The 19,025-nt window shown below is 61.2% G+C and overlaps 1 protein-coding gene across 1 annotated transcript; it reads left to right on the top strand.

Annotated features, from left to right (window-relative positions):
• Nucleotides 1-1,655: 1,655 nt before the first annotated feature.
• TMEM39B (transmembrane protein 39B) lies at nt 1,656-5,702 on the top strand. Its single transcript, XM_017828240.1, has 7 exons — nt 1,656-1,872; nt 2,140-2,223; nt 2,837-2,991; nt 3,691-4,027; nt 4,446-4,633; nt 4,978-5,098; nt 5,316-5,702. The coding sequence occupies exons 4-7, from the start codon at nt 3,698-3,700 to the stop codon at nt 5,550-5,552; spliced, it is 876 nt and encodes a 291-aa protein (XP_017683729.1). The 5' UTR covers nt 1,656-1,872; nt 2,140-2,223; nt 2,837-2,991; nt 3,691-3,697; the 3' UTR covers nt 5,553-5,702.
• The last annotated feature ends 13,323 nt before the right edge of the window (nt 5,703-19,025 follow it).

Here is a 19,025-nt window from a genome sequence, read left to right as displayed (position 1 = left end):
AGGTGTCCAAACCATCCCTAGAGTGTCCAAACCATCCCTGGGGGTGTCCAAACCATCCCTGGAGGTGTCCAAACCATCCCTAGAGTGTCCAAACCATCCCTGGGGGTGTCCAAACCATCCCTGTGGTGTTCAAATCATCCCTGGGAGTGTTAAAACGAGTGGATGTGGAGCTTTGTGAGAGAGTTTGGTGGGCTTGGGGGCACAAGATTGGACTTAACCATCTCGGAGAGCTTTTCCAACCTTAAAGCCCATCCAGTCCCACCCCCTGCCATGGGCAGGGACACCTTCCCCTGTCCCAGGTTGCTCCAACCTGGCCTTGGACACTCCCAGGGATGGGCCAGCCACAGTTTCTCTGGGAAATCCATTCCAGCCCCTCCCCACCCTCCCAGGGGGGAATTTCTCCCCACTGTCCCATGTAACCCTGCCCTCTGGCAGTGGGAAGCCATTCCCCCTTGCCCTGTCATTCCATCCCCTCCTGAAAAGCCCAGATTCCTTGGGGATGAGCTGGGGTGTGGGTTTGTGCATTCCCCACCTGTGATAAGGAGCTGTGTGTGCTCTCCCAGCAAAGCTGGATTGCTCCTCCTGTGGCCTTGCAATGACTTACCTGGATAAGTGTATCCCTGTGATTTTCCTGGCCCAGGGCCCTCAGCAGGGAGTGTGTTTAGACAGATTTAACATTTTCTTTGCAGGGTTCATAAGGCACCTCCTGCTTATGGAGCTGGGGCTTGGCTGCTCTAGTGGGAGGTGTCCCTTCCCAGGGCAGGGGGTGGGACTGGATGGGTTTTAAGGTCCTTTCCAACCCCGGCCATTCTGTAATTCCACAGTTTAATCAATCCTGAGGAGCTGAATCTCTTTCACCTTGGGAATCTGGTCATTTCAGAGAGACAGCTCAGGTTCCTAAGATTTCCCCCTCATTTTAGGCTGTCAGCCCTGCTGTTTTAAACCCTGGACTGATCCAGCTGCATCCCCCAGGATCAGCAGCCTTCCTGCAGCCACACCTGTGGTTTCATTTGGGGATTTTCAACGGGAGTTTGTGCTCTGCAGTTTCTTTGAAACCCACACCCAGATTCCTTCGCCTGTTGTTATTTAGAGACTGCAAATCAGGAGAGATATATCTGGTGTATCTTAATTCCCCTCGATTAAAGGATCTGTCTGGGATCCTGTGCGTGCTCACACAGGAACACACACCTCTGGCTAAACTCGTTTTTCCTCCTCAGGTGAATAGAAGGTGAAGAATGAACAAGGGCTTGTGTGTAATTGCTCTGTCTTTCATGTTCAAGCACTCTTAGATATGTAAATAGCAACTTGAGGTCTGAAAGGTTCCAATTAATTAAGGGAGTCACTGGTTGTCCCTTGAGTAGCACGGCACAGCCCTGGGTTTGAACCTGGCTCAACACAGGGGATTTAATATCAAGTGACCTGGTGCTGTGGGCTGGCCTGGTTCCAAGTTTTGCTTTCTCTGGGCAAATTCCTGCTCACATCTGCCTGCCAGAGTCATCCTGGACGTCTTTGGGGTGCTGACACTTCTGGTTTGTGGCAGCCACTGATGGTTAGCTTGGGTTTCTCAGTCAGTGTTAGACCGTGTACAGCCTGGGTGGGTGGGCAGGAGGACACTGCCCTCTTCATTCCTGACTCTTGGCTTCCCTTGGCAGGAGTGGCTCAGGTACAGGCCTTTCCAGCCCCCCTTTGGCAGCACAGACAGTGGTCCCCCTGAGGCACTGTAAGATCCCAGAGCTGCCTGTGGAGAGGAGTGTCCTGTTCGAGCTCCAGCTCTTCTTCTGTCACCTCGTCGCTCTCTTTGTCCACTACATCAACATCTACAAGACAGTGTGGTGGTACCCACCCTCCCACCCTCCCTCCCACACATCACTGGTAAGCACCAGAGGACAGATGATACTCCCAGGATGTCTCTGGGGTCATTAAACATTTCATTTTATATATATTTATATTTAATGTAAACTACATGTGACTCTGCAACTCTTACTTTGCCAAGTTTTGGGCGCTGGCTGCCTGCTTGTCATTCTCTCTCCAATCTTGGAAGAGAGTCCAAAGAGAAGAGGATAACTTGGGAGTTTCTCTGTTGAATGTGGGTTTCTGCTGCCTCATGGGAACGGGATCATTTTGGTTTTGTCTCCACAGAACTTTCACCTTATTGACTTCAACGTGCTGACGGTGACAACCATCGTCCTGGCCCGGCGGCTCATCAGTGCTATTGTGAAGGAGGTAGAGTCCCCAGGCAGATCTCAGAGCTGTTCTTTGGGGGGAATTGCAAGGCTGTGTGTCCCTTCTGCAGTTCCAAACTCCTCTGTCTTTTCCTAAAGAGCTTTGTGATACGCCCAAGTCAGAATCCCAGGCATGGTTTGGAATGGGAAGAGCAGAGAACAGAACTGAGAGCCCCAAACCACCTCTCCCAACTCTGTCCTTCTGGGATTGTCTCTGAATTACTGTCTCAACTAGACTTGTAGTGATTCTGCTTCCCTCCTCCTATTTGGCTCTTTTCCTGTTCTCTCCATCACTCCACCTTTCCCCAACGAAAGTCAGGGGGTGTCTGCTCACCGTGGAAATGTCCTGTGGTGAGTGGGGTCAGGAGGGTGGGCTGGTCACACTTTAACTGCCAGAGTTTAACAAGGAACTCAGAGCTCTCCTCCCTCCAGCCTGAGGAATGAGGCCCAGATTCCAGAGGTTTTGGAGAGTGGAGATTCCACAGCAGGCCTCCCCGTCCTGGCATCACTCAGCCTTTCCCTGGTGCTTTACTTGATTCACAGATTGAGTTTTGCTCCCTGCAGGAAGAGGGAATGAGCCTCCCCTGTGCCCAGCTCTCTCCTCTCTCCCACAGGCTTCCCAGAGTGGCAAAGTGTCCCTGCCCCGCTCCGTGTTCCTGGTGGTCACTCGGTTTGCCGTCCTCACTGGCACGGGCTGGAGCCTGTGCCGATCCATCATCCACCTCTTCAGAACCTACTCCTTCCTCAACCTCCTGTTCCTGTGCTACCCGTGAGTATCCCTGTGTCAGGAGGGGGATCCCTCATGGGCACTGCAGGTGGTGTTGAGGAGAAGCCTCAGTAAGTGCTCAGTTACCTGGTCACAGAGTTTATACCTTTTCCCTCTTGCTGTGTCACATTCCGTGCTGGCAGGGCAGGTCTTTGACATCTGCCTGTGTTTCAGCTTTATGTGAGCACCAATCCTTAGATTGCTCATGTCCTCTGAGAAGGGGGTGTGTGCTTTTCCCATAGTGTTCGAAAAACTCGTGGCTTCAGTTTCCTTTGGCTCCAGGTGGAGGGAATCAAACGGCTTCCCTGCTTCGTGTTAACTGATAAAAGGGAGCTGGTTTTGCTTCCAGTCGTGTATGGAAATAGCTCCTTTCTCCCTGATAAATGAAGGAGGAAGCATCCATAAAGATCTGAGACTTGAGATCAGTGGTGAAGCTCTTTTCAGGAGTTTCTGTAGGTATTAGAGGCCATTTAGAATCACAGAATGATGGAATGGTTTGGGTTGGAAGGGACATTAAATATCATCCCGTTCCACCCCCTGCCATGGGCAGGGACACCTCCCAGTAGCCCAGGTTGCTCCAGCCTGGCCTTGGACATTTGCAGGCATTGGGCAACCACAGGGAACCTCCTCCTGGCTTTGGGAAGGGGCTGTGCTGCAGCAAACCCTCAGGACTAACGGCCCTTCTGCCCTGTGCTGCTCCAGGTTCGGGATGTACATTCCCTTCCTCCAGCTGAACTGTGACCTGCGCAAGGCGGGGCTGTTTGCCCAGGTGGCCAACATCGGCCCCAGGGACACGGGCGAGGTGGGGGCCCGGGGCAGGGACTACCTGACGGTGCTCAAGGAGACGTGGAAGCAGCACACGCGGCAGATGTACGGCATGGAGGCCATGCCCACCCACGCCTGCTGCCTCTCCCCGGACCTCATCCGCAACGAGGTGGAGTACCTCAAAATGGACTTCAACTGGCGCATGAAGGAGGTGCTGGTGAGCTCCATGCTCAGTGCCTACTACGTGGCCTTCGTGCCCGTCTGGTTTGTGAAGGTGAGAGAGGGCTGGGGCTGGCTGGGAGGTGGGCACTGGGCCGTGGTGGCAGCGTGGAGGGGGTCGTTGTTGAATCCCTAAGGTGTGGTACTAATGTTATATTCCTAATCTGTGAATGAGACAAATGTCTCCTCATAACTCATCCCCCAGGGAGGTCTGTCCCCTGGTGCTCCCACCCGCTGTCAGCTGAGCACAGGGAGCATCAGGAGCCATCCCCCTGTTTCTGGTGCTGGCACAGCAGTTCTGCATCTGCCATCCTATGTGGGCGCTTCTTTCCAAGCAGGATTAACAGCTGCATGCAGCTGCCTCCTTCTACCTGCCTGAGTGCTTTGTGTTCTGATGGCTCTGGCAGGTGGGGCTGTGCAGACACGTTGTCACACAACACCCAAACGTGCCACACGTTCCTGTGCCCCCACAGAACACTCAGTACTACGACAAACGCTGGTCCTGTGAGCTCTTCCTGCTGGTTTCCATCAGCACCTCCGTGATCCTGATGCAGTACCTGCTCCCTGCCCGCTACTGTGACCTGCTCCACAAGGCTGCAGCACACCTGGGCTGCTGGCAGAAGGTGGATCCAGCCCTCTGCTCCAACGTGCTGCAGCATCAGTAAGGAATTCTCTCCTGGGGTTAGGGCTGGGTTTTCCCTGAGAGGGCTGGACGGGGAGCTCGGCCTTAAAATAAAAAACGAGGGAGAAAACTGAGAGTGGAGTTGTGGGCTGACACCTCCAACAGCACAGACACTCTGTGCACTGCCCACTGCCAAGCTCAGCCAACAGAGCTGATTTTTGGCAAGGTTCCTGCCGCTCCTGGCCACAGGTACCTGCCAGTTGTCACCGCCGTGGTGACACACCCGGACGGGCCAACCTGCCCGTGCTCCCCCTGGGCAGGGGGAAGGCAGCAGCCCCTGTTCCCACGTGCAGGCAGCACTGAGGGCTCCCTGTTCCCTGCAGGTGGACTGAGGAGTGCATGTGGCCGCAGGGGGTGTTGGTGAAGCACAGCAAGAACGTGTACAAGGCCATGGGGCACTACAACGTGGCCGTGCCCTCCGACGTCTCGCACTTCAGGTTCCACGTAAGGTCACGTCTCCTTCCTGGGAAACGGAGGGGTAGCACCTGGGCAGGGCCATGGTCCTCGTGTCCTGGACACCTGGGGCTGCCAGAGGGTGGCTTTCCAAGTGCCCAGGGTGGGAAGTTATTTATCCCTGTGGATAATCCCAGAGGAATCCCACCCAAAAACCACCCCGGAGGTTCCACCTCTCACTCGGTCGCCTCACTGTGTTCTCCCACAGTTCTTTTTCAGCAAACCACTGAGGATCCTCAACATCCTGATCCTGCTGGAAGGGGCCGTCATCTTCTACCAGCTTTACTCGCTGATTTCTTCGGAGAAGTGGCACCAGACCATCTCCCTGGCTCTGATCCTCTTCAGCAATTACTACGCCTTCTTCAAGCTGCTGCGTGACCGTCTGGTGCTGGGCAAAGCCTACTCATATGCTGCCAGCAGGGACTCAGAGCAGAAGTTAAATTAAAACAATTGCACTGATGCTGAGCTTGTTACAGAACAAACAAAACAAGAAACCCTCAGAGCTTTGTATTTTTGTTACCACTGCTTTTTTTTTTTTTCTTTGATAACTGATGTAATTAAAAGGAAAAAAAAAAACATATTTTTTTACTCCCAACAGGTTGTTTGTGCGTTTGTTGTTCGGTTAAATAATCCCTCCCACGCGGCACAGGGCGAGGGGCGGGGAGGGACCCCCGGGCCGGGGGAGGAGGAGGAGGAGCGGGAGGACGGGGAGGGAGAGGGAGAGGAGGAGGGGGAGCAGCTCGTTCCCCGGGTGTTCCGGCCCTATGGGAGGGGTCTCGGGCTCCCTTCTGCCCGTGGGGGGGGTCTCGAAGGGGTCCCGGGAGATCCCGGGGGGGGGTCCCGGGTCCGGCCTTTGTTCCGGCGGGGCCCCGCCGCCGCCAGGGGGCGCCCGGAGCGCGCGCTCCCGATCCCGATCCCGATCCTGATCCCGATCCTGATCCCGGTGCCGATCTCGGTCCCGATCCCGCTCCCAACCTCGGTCCCGGTCCCGCTTCCCATCCCAGTATCTCTCCCGATCCCAATATCCTCCCCGATCCTGATCCTGGTCCTGATCCCGGTGCCGATCCCGGTCCTGATCCCCGTCTCGATCCCGGTCCCGCTCCCGGTCCAGCCCCGCCGCCCCGGGGGCGATTATTGGCGACTGAAAGCGGAGATCCAGCCCCGGAGCGGGTCGCGGGGAACCGGGAGCGGCATCGGGAGCAGGACAAGGGCCGGGAGCGGCAGCAGCATCGCCCGGGGCACCGGCGGGGCGGATTCGGTGCCCGGCAGAGCCCCGAGGGGCGGCGGGGACACGGCGGGGACACGGAGGGGCAAAGGGCACCCTCTGTGAGCGCTGCCGTCAGCGGGCGAAGGGCGAGGAAGAGGAAGGAGCCGCGGGAATACCGAGGGCTGGGGGGGGGAGCCGGATGCGACCGAGCCCCCCGGGACTGTGCCCTCCCTCCCTCCCAGCCCACACCGGGACCCGCACGGATCCGGGATCCCCCCACGCCCGCGGACACCGAGGGGCTTCGCTGCCTGGGGCAGCTGCGGGAGCCCCCCGACCCCCCCGGAAGGTCCCCTGGGGTCGGAGGGCACAGACAGGCCCCCCCAGCCTATCCCTGGCTCCCGTGTGACCCCACCGGGACCGAATCCAATCTCCGGACGGGGTTTCCATAGGGATGGGGTGGGGGGTGATGATGTCGGGGCGCCAAGGGCGGGTGTGCCGGTGCCCCGGCCCCCTCCCCAGCACGGCGGGAGGAAACGGCCGTGTCCAGCCTTTCCCGAGGATGAGGATTTCCTTCCTCCCATTGAGCAGGGACCCTGGGGTTAGCACGCAGCCGTGGGGCGCTCGGCCACAGGATGGGGGGGTTTGGCTGGGAATTGGGGGGCACAGACCCACCCCCCCGGCACACAGCCCTGGGAGCAGCTCCCTCAGGACCTCCTGTTCCTCCCCCTGCCCGGCCAGGACCCCAGGGATGAAGGAGATGGATTTGGGTGGGCACAGGATGGAGACGTGCAGCCATTTCCTTCTCCCCTTCCCTTTTTCCCAGCCTGAGTGCGCTGCGGATATTCTGGGGGCAAGAAGAAGCTGGACACGGAGTTTACTGGCTTCCCAGAAATGCTCTTCCTGCAGCTGGGAAAGGCTGTCACTGGGAGCAGTGACACGTCTCATTTCCCTTGAACGGGGGCTTTCCCAGGGCCTCTGGAGGGGATGAGGCCCCAGGGGAGATCCCGGGTGGGAATTCCCCTGGGAGCAGCCGGGCTCTCCATGGAGGTGGCTCCACTGGGGACCCAGCTGCCTTGGTGACCCTGGGGGTCCCGGACAACCCAAACAGTTTTGGCCCATGGGCCGCACCCCGGGGGTCCCGGCCTGGCCAGGCTCCATCTGCCGCCCTCCCCACGCCCGCTAATCCCGGGATTAGCAGCCAGATGCCAGGCCAGGTTTGCTGCAGGTAAGGAGGATCCCCTGGGAGGAGGTGACAGACATCAAAGTGCAGGCAATTATGGATAATCCCACCCAATAGTGTCCCCCCAGCCGGGCAGGCATCTCGGTGTGGGCCCCGAGCCAGGAGGGACAGGGAGCCCCGTGTCTGCTGGGGACACGTCCCGGGGTGCCCCCAGGAGTGGGACCCCAGGACAACGGCCGTGCTGGAGCAAAAGTCCAGGCAGAAGTGCCTTCCATGGGTTTGGCACTGCTGGGGACGTGGCTGAGCCCTCCCTATTCACATCCGAAATGGGGATAAGCTTCAGCCTCCTACAGCCCACTGGGAATCCCCTCACTGCTTCCCACTGCTTCCCAGCGGATGCAGCTGATGGGAAGTGGCTGTTTTCCCCGCAAAGCCCATCCCAGCATTCCTGGGAGGCCACGTCTCCCACCCTATCCCTGCTCCTTGGACCTGCAGTCAGTCAGCTCCTGGCTGCTCCCACCCCAGCTCGGCACAGATGGAGGATGGACACTGTCCATTGCTGGGTCCCGGATTTCTGGGTGATCCTGCAGCTCAACCCCCTCACTGGGGACCTGATAGACACTTCTCAGCATCTCCTCATCCCCCCAGAAATCCCATCCCGTCCCTGGCTGGTTCACAGCCAAATCCAGCATCCAGCAGCAGCTGAGGTGGGAATTGGGACGGGGGAGGGTGGGACAGGAGCACCCCACCAAGCCAAAGGTGATCCCACCTGGGCTGTGCCATCCTGTATCCGGAGACTGGTAGCTTTAATTCTTCCATAATAAATATTTTTGACATTAACAAAGCCAAATCCCAAAAGTGGCTAATCAAGGATTTGTTTGCCCACCGTCACCTCACAGCGTGGCAGGCTGTGAGTGAGATCAAGAGGGGAAGAACATCAGAGGGGTGGTGGGAGCTGCTTCCCTGTGCCCATCCCACCAGCATCCCTGCTCCCCCAGGGCTGGGAGCTGGGGACGCCCGAGTGGGACCTCAGATCCTGCTCTCCTCCAGACCCAGAGCTGTGGGGTCTCCATGGGGGCACCCAAACCCAGGAGATGCTGAGCTGAGCCAAGCCGAGCCTAGATGAGCTGAGCCGAGCTGAGCTGAGCCGGCCACCACTGCCTGACCTTGCCCGGGGCTCACCTGGCCAAAACCGGGGCAGGACACGGCCCACGAGGCCCCGTCCTGCCATAATTGGGAGCCCTGATTAGCATATGCGCATCCTCATTAGCAATTACACACATGTCCTCATTTCCTCCTCCAAACAAGTCCACGATGGGGACCCGGGAGCTGGAGCAAACACGGGGCGGTGGGTCGGACCCTGAGCCACCCTCTCACCCTCCGCCATCGCCTGAGACCACCAAACTCATTGCACTTGTGCCCGGGAGCAGAGGCACCACCCCCAGCATCCCGGGCCCCGCCGCGGCGCCGGGAGCGGCTCCCGCGGGGAGCAGATGGTGACTCCGAGTGCGGGGGCCAGATGGACCCTCCCGCCGTCCCCCCTCCGCTTCCGCTGCCATTTTACCCGGCAGCTCCAACCGCCGCTATAAATATTTAACAGCTCCATCCCCTGCTCCGAGCACGGAGCGCCAAGCAGTTCCCAGCGCTCCACCCCTGCGCTGGGAGACACTGGGATGAGACCCCCGGCATGGTGGGCACAGCAGGGGCGCGGCCCCTCCAGCGGCATCGCTCCGGGCCTGAGCTAAATATTCCCAGTGATCTGGGCTGGGGATGCTCGAGGACTCAGAGGTGCTGAATGGAGACCTTGGGGAGTGTTGGGATGCTTCCCAAGAGCTGGGACGAGGGGAGAGCTTGGGAAGGTCACCCACCTCCCAGGTGGGTGTCAGGCTGGGCGTTGTGTAGGCTGAGCCCCCCCAAACCTTCACGGAGCTCCAAAGGAACGTAAGTCCCCCTCCAAACCCACCCCTACGCCCCTGGGGGTCCTGGATCCCCGGTCAGACCCCACCCAGGAGCTCTGTGAGTGGCAGCACCGCCTCTGCCACCACTGGAAGGGGGTCCTGCACCCCGAGTTTGGGATCTCCCACCCTGCAGCACGAGGCTGCGAGTCCCGACGTGTGGCTGCTGCAGGACAGGCCGGGACCTGCAGCCCCTGGAGCGTCGAGAGGCGTTTGCAGCCCGTGGCTCTCCCGGGAACCGCCGAGTTTCGGTCCCACTGCGGGCACAGCCTGGCCCCGTTTCACTGCCCCCACACGTGCACCGGGGCAGCCCCTGGCCGGGGCCAGGCTTCCTCCCTCGAGCCTTCCCGTTGCTCTTCCGCCGGCCCCGGGGCCGGGGCTGCCTTCCTGCCCCGCTGCCGTCCCGCTTCCTGCCCCGCGGCGCTGCCTCCTCCGCACGGAGCGTTCCCGGCCGTGCCAGCACCATCCATCCGCTTTCCTGAGCCTCGGACGGGGTGACCTGGCCTTGGCGCGGTGTCCCCAAGACCCTGCGCCTTCCTCGTGGCTCCGATGCCCAGGATCCATGTGGGACCCGGTCCTGGCGCTGCTGTCAGGGAATTCCGGGGGGTCCCTGTTCCACCAGCCCTTCCCTTCCAGCCCAGCGATAACGGCATCGAGCGGAGCGAACCTCCCGCCGGGCTCGCCCCAGGGAGTGGCAATTCCCTGATTCCAATCACTTTTGGGGATCTACCGCTGACCTAGTTTCTAATCCACCGCTCAGGGCGGCAGGGATGGCACGCAGGGCACTGGGAATGAGCGGGAGCTTTCCGGGAGCACCCACACCCCCCAGGGCAAAGCCCCTCCCCTGGGTTTTGGGGAGCTGAGGGTCCCGCGGGCGGCTCGGCGGGGCCGGTCCCGGCTCTGTGCCGTGCTGAGGTCAGGACATTCCCACGCTGAGCCCAAGGGTGTCCCCCAAACCGGTCGGACGTGCCGTGACTCAGCCCCGGGTGCCAGCAGGCAGCGGCAGGATGGGGCCTGCGCGGGGCCTCCGCTTCCCAGGCAGCCCTGAGCAAACAGGGAAGTGAAAAATTTCCTTTTCCTTCCTCCTGCGGAGCTGGGTGTCACCGCGCTGGGGTGACCTACCCCTGCACCCCGCTCCCTAAAGCAACCCCCCATCCCTCCCCCTCTCCCAGCGAGGACTGGGAAGGGCTCCTTATCTCCCTTCCTGGTTGATGCAAGGTTTGCTCATCCTGCTGCTCCCCAAGGCCACGCTGCTGATGGTGTCACCTCCGCTGGAGGGTTCGGCTCTCCACAGTCTTTCCATATGTTTCACCCCCTGGCATCACCCCACAGCTGAGACCACCAGGGTTTTCCCTGCTGGCCCCAGGGTCTGGGGGTTTAATGCCCTCTGGGTGTTGGAAGCAGGCTGCCAGCCCTCTGCTCCAGCCAGGAATAAGTGGATTAGGAACCAATCTCGTTATCGCTGCTGGCAGCCTCACAAGGGCTGTGGGGTGGGGACAGGGATGGGGACACTTCTGGTCAGGGGGGATCAGGGGTGGCCAGTGCCCAGTGTGGGGTGGAACGTGGCCATGATGCATCAACAGCCAGGGCTCCTCGGCTGCCTGCTGCTCCCAGGGATGCGGCATCCGGGCTCTAATGAGGCAGGACGGTTAATTAGTCAGTGTCAATTTATGTTAATTAGTCAGAGGAGTCGGAGAGACTGATTGCTCTGCCACCTGGCTGGCACTGGGGTGCGAAGGGCCCGGCTGGGGGGGGCACGTGTGTGCAGGGACAGAGGTGTGACCATGTGTGTGCAGGGACAGAGGTGTGACCATGTGTGTGCAGGGACAGAGGTGTGACCATGTGTGTGCAGGGACAGAGGTGTGACCATGTGTGTGCAGGGACAGAGGTGTGACCATGTGTGTGCAGGGACAGGGGCTCAGCCGTGGGCAGCACTGGGAGGAGCGTGTGCAGCTTCCTGTGGGCCATCACACTCTGCCTCGCCTTCACTGCCCCGTGAGTCAGGGTTGAGACCCCGAGGAAGCCGCAGGGATTTCCAGAAGGGCTTGGAAAAAAACTCCCCAGCGTGATTTCCTCCCTCCTTCTGAGGCACAACACGGTTGGTCAGGGTGATGGAGCCGTGTGGGCAGCAGCGAGGCCGAGGAGCTCCCGGTGACTGGAGCTGGGCTGCGAGGAGGGAAGAGGATGGGAAACATGGATCCAGCCAAGGAATGAGCCCCTCTCCGAGCTGTGGAGCTGAGCAGGGATGGAGCAGCTCCATGATTTACTCAATCCAGGCTAACGGCATCACAGCTTGGGCTGCTGTTGGCTCCTGGGGTTTGTTTCTTCTTCTTCCAACAGGATTGTGACACAAAAACAAAGGCAAACCCTTAATCCTGCAAATCCTCTGCTGCTCCTGCCGAAGGCCAGGGGTGCCTGTCCCCCCTGCCATGGGATTCTGGGGTCGGACACTGCCCTGGGGCTGCCCGGGGGCCGCTCAACTCCAGCCCAGAGCAGCTAAAAATAGTGCTGTGTCTTCACGGAGGTGTTGCAGCCGCAATCAGCCATGCAAAGGAGCCCGAAATTCAATCAGCCGCATGCGACAGAATCCCTTAACCCCTTCCAGGGCGGTGGGGACGTGTCCCCTCCCCCGCGGTCACCGGCACGAGGGCCACACCAGGGGCAGGGCCACGTGTGTCCCGCTGGGGCCGCGGGGTGCTCAGGGCACGGGGAGCGGGGGCTGTGTCCCCGTGGAGGGGCTGAGCCGCCGTCCCCCCGCCACCCCAACCCCCCCCGGCTCGCTGCCATCTGCTCCGGGTGTATTAAAGGCGTGGAGGAGCTGGAGAGAAACGAGGTCAGGGCTGTGCTGGCAGTGACGGGGTGAGCCTGCGCCCACGGGACCCCCCACCCACCCCGTGCCTCCAGTGGGACACCGCTGTGGCACTGGGCGGAGCAGGGAGGACTCTTTGGGATGTCCTTGGACTCCAACGGGAGCCTGGAGCGAGCCCTGGCCGCGGCAGCCGGCTCCTGGGTGACAGTCCAGGTGGACTTCGCTCCGCCGTGGCGTTCCCACATCCGGGTGGCACCGGCACAGATGGGCTGCACCGCGCCCGGGCACCTCCCGGGATCCCTGCCCGTGCCACCCCTTGCCAGGGCTGGGGATGTACCGGGCGCCAAAGAGCACCAGCCCCCCAAATCCGGGCGGCGAGTGCAGTGGGTACTCCCGGGGGGCTCCCCGAGGCTCCCCCTGCCCCGCCCGGTGCCAAACCGTGCCCCCGCCCGGTGCATGTGCGAGTCCCGCGGCAGCCGCCTGCATTTCATGCATTTTTAAGAAGAAGAAGGTTAGTGGGTCACTCCAGCGCCCGAGGCTTTTCTCCAGCTGAGCTGCTTTGCTGCCAAACCCAGCCGGGCTGGCGGCGAGGGGGCTGGGGCGGGCGGTGGGGTGGGCAGGTGGGCAGCACCAGCCTGGCATCCTGGCACCGATGGCACCGATGCAGCCGCAGCCGCGCGGTGCCGCGATGTCCCTTCTGCCCCCGCCACTCCCGTCCGGAGGGAAGGAGCGGGATGCGACCGGAGCGGTCCCCATCCTGCTCCCAGCGGGCTGGGGGGCGGGATGCGGCCCCCCCACGGCGCTGCCACGCGCTGGGATCCAGCCCCCCGAGCCCGGCGGGGCTGGGAGGGAGCAGCGGAGAGGAAAAGCCGGCGCGGTTAAAAGTTAATGCGGAGACAAAGCGCGGCCGCACCAGTGCAAACAGCGGCGGCTTTATGGCCCCGATAACGCGGTGACGGCTCCGTCCACGCCCTGCCCGGCCCCTCCCCGAGGGCTGCACACCCCTCCTTGGCACCGGCACCCCGGGGATTGTGCGTGTCCCTGTGTCCCTGGGCACCGCTGCTGGCAGTGGGGGGGATTTGGACAGGGGGGAGCCGGGTGTGGGGTGAACGCAGAGCTGGGTGAGCTCATACAGGGGTGAAGTCAGGTGTGGGGAGAGGCCAGAGGTGGGGTGAAACCAGACAGGGGGTGAGACCAGACATGGGGTGAAGCCAGATATGGGTTGATCTGCAAGAAGCCAGATGTGGGATGAATCTAAACCTGGGTGAACCCAGATGTGGGATGAAGCCAGACCTGGGTGAAGCCGGACATAGGATGAAACCAGGTGTGGGTGAAGCCAGACTCGGGAGAAGCCAGATGTGAGGTGAATCCAGATGTGGGACGAACTCAGACCTCTCTGACCCCAGACATGGAGTGAATCCAGACCTGGGAGAACCCAGATGTGCAGTGAAGACGCATGTGGGGTGAAGCCAGCGCTGGGAGAAGCCAGCCCTGGGTGCGACGGCAGCGCTGCAGCCCCGCGCCCGCATCCCCCCGCATCCCCCCGCATCCCGCCCGGCGCAGCCGTTGCCATGGCTACGGCCATGCAAGTCTGGGCGAGCTGCATCCGCCGGTGCATCCCAGCGAGCCGTGGGGGCGGGGAGGGCACCGCTGCCACCAAACGGGGCCACACCGCCAGCCCCCGGCCCGACAGGTCCCCCAAACCCGCTGCCGTCCCCTCCCGGCACCTTCCCCGGAGCGGGTGGGACGGGGGGGCTGGTGTCCCGCCACAGAGGGGCTGCAGACCCCCCTTGCAGAGGGATGGGGACGGCACAGGGGGGACCCACCGCGCTCCCCCGGCCTTGGAAGCTGTGCAAGAGGTTTGTGAGGGGGTCAGAGAGTGGCACCTGCCACCAGAGAGTCCAAAACCCCCACGTGCCCCCTCCCAGCGCATCCCACCAGCTCCCCGGGAGGATGTGAGCTGAACCAGCTGAGCTGGGATTCCTGAAAGGCAAAGTGCTCCCCAAAAACCTCAGCACCAGGCTGGGGCACGGAGCAGCCCCCCCGGAGCCCACCCCCGGGGTCTCTGGGCTGTGGCTGCAGTGGCCCCGGGGACACTTTCGGTTTTGCTCTGAGGCTGAGGGGAATTCTGCTCCCGGCAATGAGGCAGTCCCAGCCAGGGACAGCCCAGGATGAGGGAAGGAGGGGATTTCTGATGGAAAGTTGCAGACAATCCTGGCACTGCCGTGATTCCCCCTCCAAGCTCTGCTCCCAATCCCCCCCCCCCCCCCCCCCCCCCCACAGAGACTGAGCTCCTGTCCCATCCCACCTTTGTGGGATTTTGGGGAGAGGATTTCCCTGGATTTACAAAGGCTGACAGGTACCCCCAACTGCAGAGTCCCGGGAAAGCAGCCAGGAATTCTGGGAGAGGCACCAGCAATGGGAAGGTTCACGATATTGACACTTGAGGTTCTTAATGAGGCTTTATAATTAATATGCCATTAGGATGAGCAGGGTGGGAAGTCTGTGGCTCTCAGAGCTGGTTTTCCAGGCTGTTTGGGTTCCAGAAATAACACCTCCCTCGTCTAAATGATCTTTAAGGTCCCTCCCAGCCCAAAATAACATGATTCTGTGATCTCCCACGCCGCCCAGGCACCCGGCATCCCTCCAGCCCTGCATCCAGGCCTGCCCGGGGTTGTCCCTGCGTCTTTCCTGCTGCCTGTCCGTCCATCCCGGTCCCTTCCCCCACGGCCGTCCCCATCCTGGGCACACACACTGGCCTCTTCTCTGCTGCCTGGGCCCGTCAGATGTTGCTGAAAGGGAACAATGCGACGTATTGTCTGTCCCCGCTCGCCGGCATCAACCCCGGCAGCGCAACAAAAAGACACATTGACTTGCCGGGAGAAAGAGGCCCATAGATCCCGCTGCTCCCGGGGGAGGGACCGCGGCCCCGGAGCATCCCAGCCCCGCTTCCCCGTCCCGGGTCCGTGACGAGGTCGGCTGGATGCCACCGGCCCCGGGGACTGGGGCAAAAGGGGTCACCACGCTGGGGGGTGGTGGGATGTTGTGTCCCACTGCCAAGGGGCGTTTTTGGGATCGCCATCCCCACGGTGTGGGCAGCAGGGGAGGGGGGGGTTCTGCCCCTCTGCCCTGCTCAGGTGAGACCCTCCCTGCAGAGCTGCCCCCAGCTCTGGGGTCCAACAGCAGGAGCTGCTGGAGCCAGTCCAGTGGAGGTCACGGAAATGCTCCAAGGGCTGGAGCCCCTCTGCTCTGGAGCCAGGCTGGGAGAGCTGGGGGGGTTCACCTGCAGAATAGAAGGCTCCAGGGAGAGCTGAGAGCCCCTTGCAGGGCCTAAAGGGGCTCCAGGAGAGCTGGAGAGGGACTGGGGACAAGGGATGGAGGGACAGGACACAGGGAACAGCTTCCCACTGCCAGAGGGCAGGGTTAGATGGGATATTGGGAAGGAATTCTGGACTTGGTGAGCATGATGCCCACCCAAAACACCCCCCTCCCCTCCGGCTGCCCCAGCTGTGGCGTGCAGGAACGCTCCTGTCCCACCTCCGCAGGAAACGGGATGGGAAAAGCTCCTCTTGGACTCAGCATCGCTTTTGTTTCCATTATAAACTTCCCTTTTCAGGAGGAAGGAGGGTCTGAGACCTGCTCCCTGCTCAGCCCCGGCCGGGGGACCCTGCCCAGGTCAGGGGAGCAGAACCCTCTGTGGTGCCACCCACCGCCCTCCCACCTCTGCTTCCAACTGGGTTCTGCATCCCATTTTCCCTCTGGACACCCTCTGGCAGCTGCTCTGCTCTCGCAGTGCTCCCCAGCTGGGCTGCTCAGGGTCAGGGAGACCTTTATCAGCCCCGAAATGCAGCCTAAGGCCGGGATAGGGGCGATAAGGCGCGTGGGATGAGCGGGATGCCGGGGCCAGGGCCTTCCCGTCCTTCCAGGAGCAGCCAGGAGGGATCATCAGGCTGGGAAAGGCAATGCAGGGGCTCCCCACAGGGTGTTGAACCCCACCATGCCAAAAGTACCCAAAAACCATGTCTATGGGAAGGCATCTGGGACCCCTCAAGTCCCACCATTGTCACCCCGGGGCTGGGGCAGCACAGGATGGGGCTGGAGGGGTTGAGGTTGGGTCTTGGCTTTGATGGCAAATATTCCGGCTCCTGGCCCAAAAGAAGGGCAGATGGTCTCCAAGATATGATATGGAGGAGGTTGCTCTCCCTTTCCTCCTCCACGACTCCCGACAGCCACCCTCTCCCCCCCAGCAGGGGCGGGGAAGGGGGTGATGGGGAGGGAAAGGTCCAGGACGGGGGAGAGCAGAGCTGATCCTGAGGGGTGGGATGCAGGGGGATGTTGCAGGAGGGAAAAGCAAGCCCAGAAATAGCAAGTGTAGCAGTTGCAGAAGGCGCCGGTTGCCATGGGATCCTCACAACCAAAAATGACGGGGCTCTGGCAGATACAAGAACGGGCCCTTTCATGTGTTTCTATGGGAAGTCAGCGCCTCTCCACAGCCTCCCGGGCTGGAGCCTTTCCCAGGGCAGGAAGGATTTGGGGACACTGGTTGTGGTGACAGGGAGAGCCCTGGTAAAGTCCCTGGAGAGCCTTGCTTGGGTCCAGGAGGCTTTTTCCCCGGTGCAGATGTCGCAGGGTCACTTGGCTCCACGGGCAGGTTTGGCACTTCCCAGCTTCTGCTCAGGCAAAGGATAGAGATTCCCGGCTCTTCCTCGTGCCCCTCAGGAATCCCCTGGCATGGAGCTCGGCAGATTTTCCTCCTGCAGCTGAGGAAGCACAGCCTTGCTCGGCACCTGCAGTGCCCCAGCCCCTTCCTCCTGTATCCTCCCGGGATGTGCATCATCCTGGGGACCAGGTCGGTGTCCATGTCCTGGGAAAGCCAAACAAGGGGCACAGCGGGTGGACATGGCAGCACAGGCAGCCCCCAGACCCTAAATGCTCCTATTTTAGCCAAAGGCTGCTCCCAAGGGCTGATCCCAGGCTGCCACTGCCGTGGTGGTGGCAGAAGCCGTGACCCTCCATCCCTGCACAGGGCACAGCCCAGCCCCACACTCTCCCTGCTGGAATTCTCTCCCTGGAGTGATCTAATTAGTTAATTCCTTTGCTATTTATAAATCAATATGGAAATCCCTCTGCTTCGTTCCCAGCGCTGTTGGTCGCCCTGGCTGGGTCCCCCCCCAAATTTAAAATCCTCCAGGGGATGCTGTGGGTACATGAATAAATAATTGCCTTAATTCTTCGTTAAGGGCCGGGGGAATGCAGTGGGTGGCCGGGGCAGGACAAGGGGCTGGGGATGGTCCCTCCTCGTCCTTCTCCAGCCCTGTGGTGTGGGAGCCAAGTTCCCCCGCTCTGCCCTGCAGCCTCTCAGCGCTTAACACCCAATAAATTAATAATCAGCCGCAGTTTAAGTAGGTCTGGAAAGTGGAAAACAACATCCGCAAAGATCTGGCGTCCCCCCGGCCTCGCGGGCGGGAGCGGCAGAGATTTGTCTGCCTGTCCATCTGCCGGAGGGGAACACAGACCGTAATCTGTCCGTCTGTCTGCGGCCTGCAGATCACCAGCCCTTCCCAGGCAGCCAAAGCCCCCCCCGAGCCCGGGGAGAGCCCGATGGAACCGGAGCATCCTCTGCCCTGCTCCGCTTCCCTGCCCACGGGGACGGAGGAACCCGAGGCAGCAGCGGAGGGACGGGACCCATCGCTGGTTCCCACCGGCTGGTGGCCACTGGTTTGCACCGGGAGGGTTTGGGTTGGTGTCTGGTTCGTGCCGGAATTCACCGGTTCCTGGCCTCCACCCGCTCTCCCGGTGTCACCGCGTGTCACCTCCAGCCACGCACGGAGCGGGAAAACGGCCTTTTCCCAGGATGAGAGCGGGAATAACCAGCCGTGGGCCTGCCCGGGGACACCCACGGGGTGCTGGGGTGGCCACACCGAGCACGGCCCAGGATCCAGCGGAGCCGTCCCGGTGCCGCCGCCGGCGGCAGCGCGGGAAGGACAGACATCTGCCCTGGAAGAGGAGGCACGGCTCGGGAATCCACCGGGAATGTGGCTATTTATAAACACGGCCCTTACGCAGCGCTGCAGAAGAGGGTTTTCAAGAAAAGCCGGGATCGGGAGTGGACGTGGTGACTGGGGATTCCTCGGAGATGAAAGTCGCTGGAAACACATCTGTGAGGAGGTCCTGGCACGGTGGGGGGGGGTGTCACTGTTCCCCCACTGCCAGCTCTGCATCTTGACCTGTCCGACCACGCTCGAGTTCACCCTTTGCACATCTGCTTCCCGCTGCTCTGGCGCTGGGATTGGTGCTGGAAGGGGAGCGGGGTGTGTGTGTGTGTGAAATGCTTTATCCCCTCCGGGAAAAACATGGAAGAGACCTTGGCTCTGCACTGGAGGGACTGAGCTGAGGGGCCCCAGCCCTGACCCCCCACCCCATAAATCCCCTCGGATTCACCCACCACCAAAGGAAACACCTTCCCTGCACGAGGCCTGTCCACAGCACAGGGAAGGCGTTGGTGTCCCCAACCCAACACCCAGAGCCACCACGCCAGGGCTGCCACTGTCACCCCACAGGCTGCACCCCCAGAGCCCCCCAGAGCCCCCCCAGCAGCGGGGATGGTGTAGGTGGGGATGGGCCACCAGTACCTTTCTCCTTAGTAGTTCCCTGTGGCTTCGGGATGGGAGAATGGGAATGTCTTGGGGTGGTTGTGGGGATGGATGGACTTGGATGGGCACTGTGAGAGCCAGTGCTGGCTCAGGGGTACACGGCACAGCCAAAAT

The sequence above is a fragment of the Lepidothrix coronata genome, unplaced genomic scaffold (genome assembly GCF_001604755.1).
Source record: "Lepidothrix coronata isolate B3197 unplaced genomic scaffold, Lepidothrix_coronata-1.0 Scaffold147, whole genome shotgun sequence".
Classification (NCBI taxonomy): Eukaryota; Metazoa; Chordata; class Aves; order Passeriformes; family Pipridae; genus Lepidothrix; species Lepidothrix coronata.
Note: the sequence above shows the minus strand (reverse complement) of the source record. Positions and strands in the feature narration are given on the sequence as shown.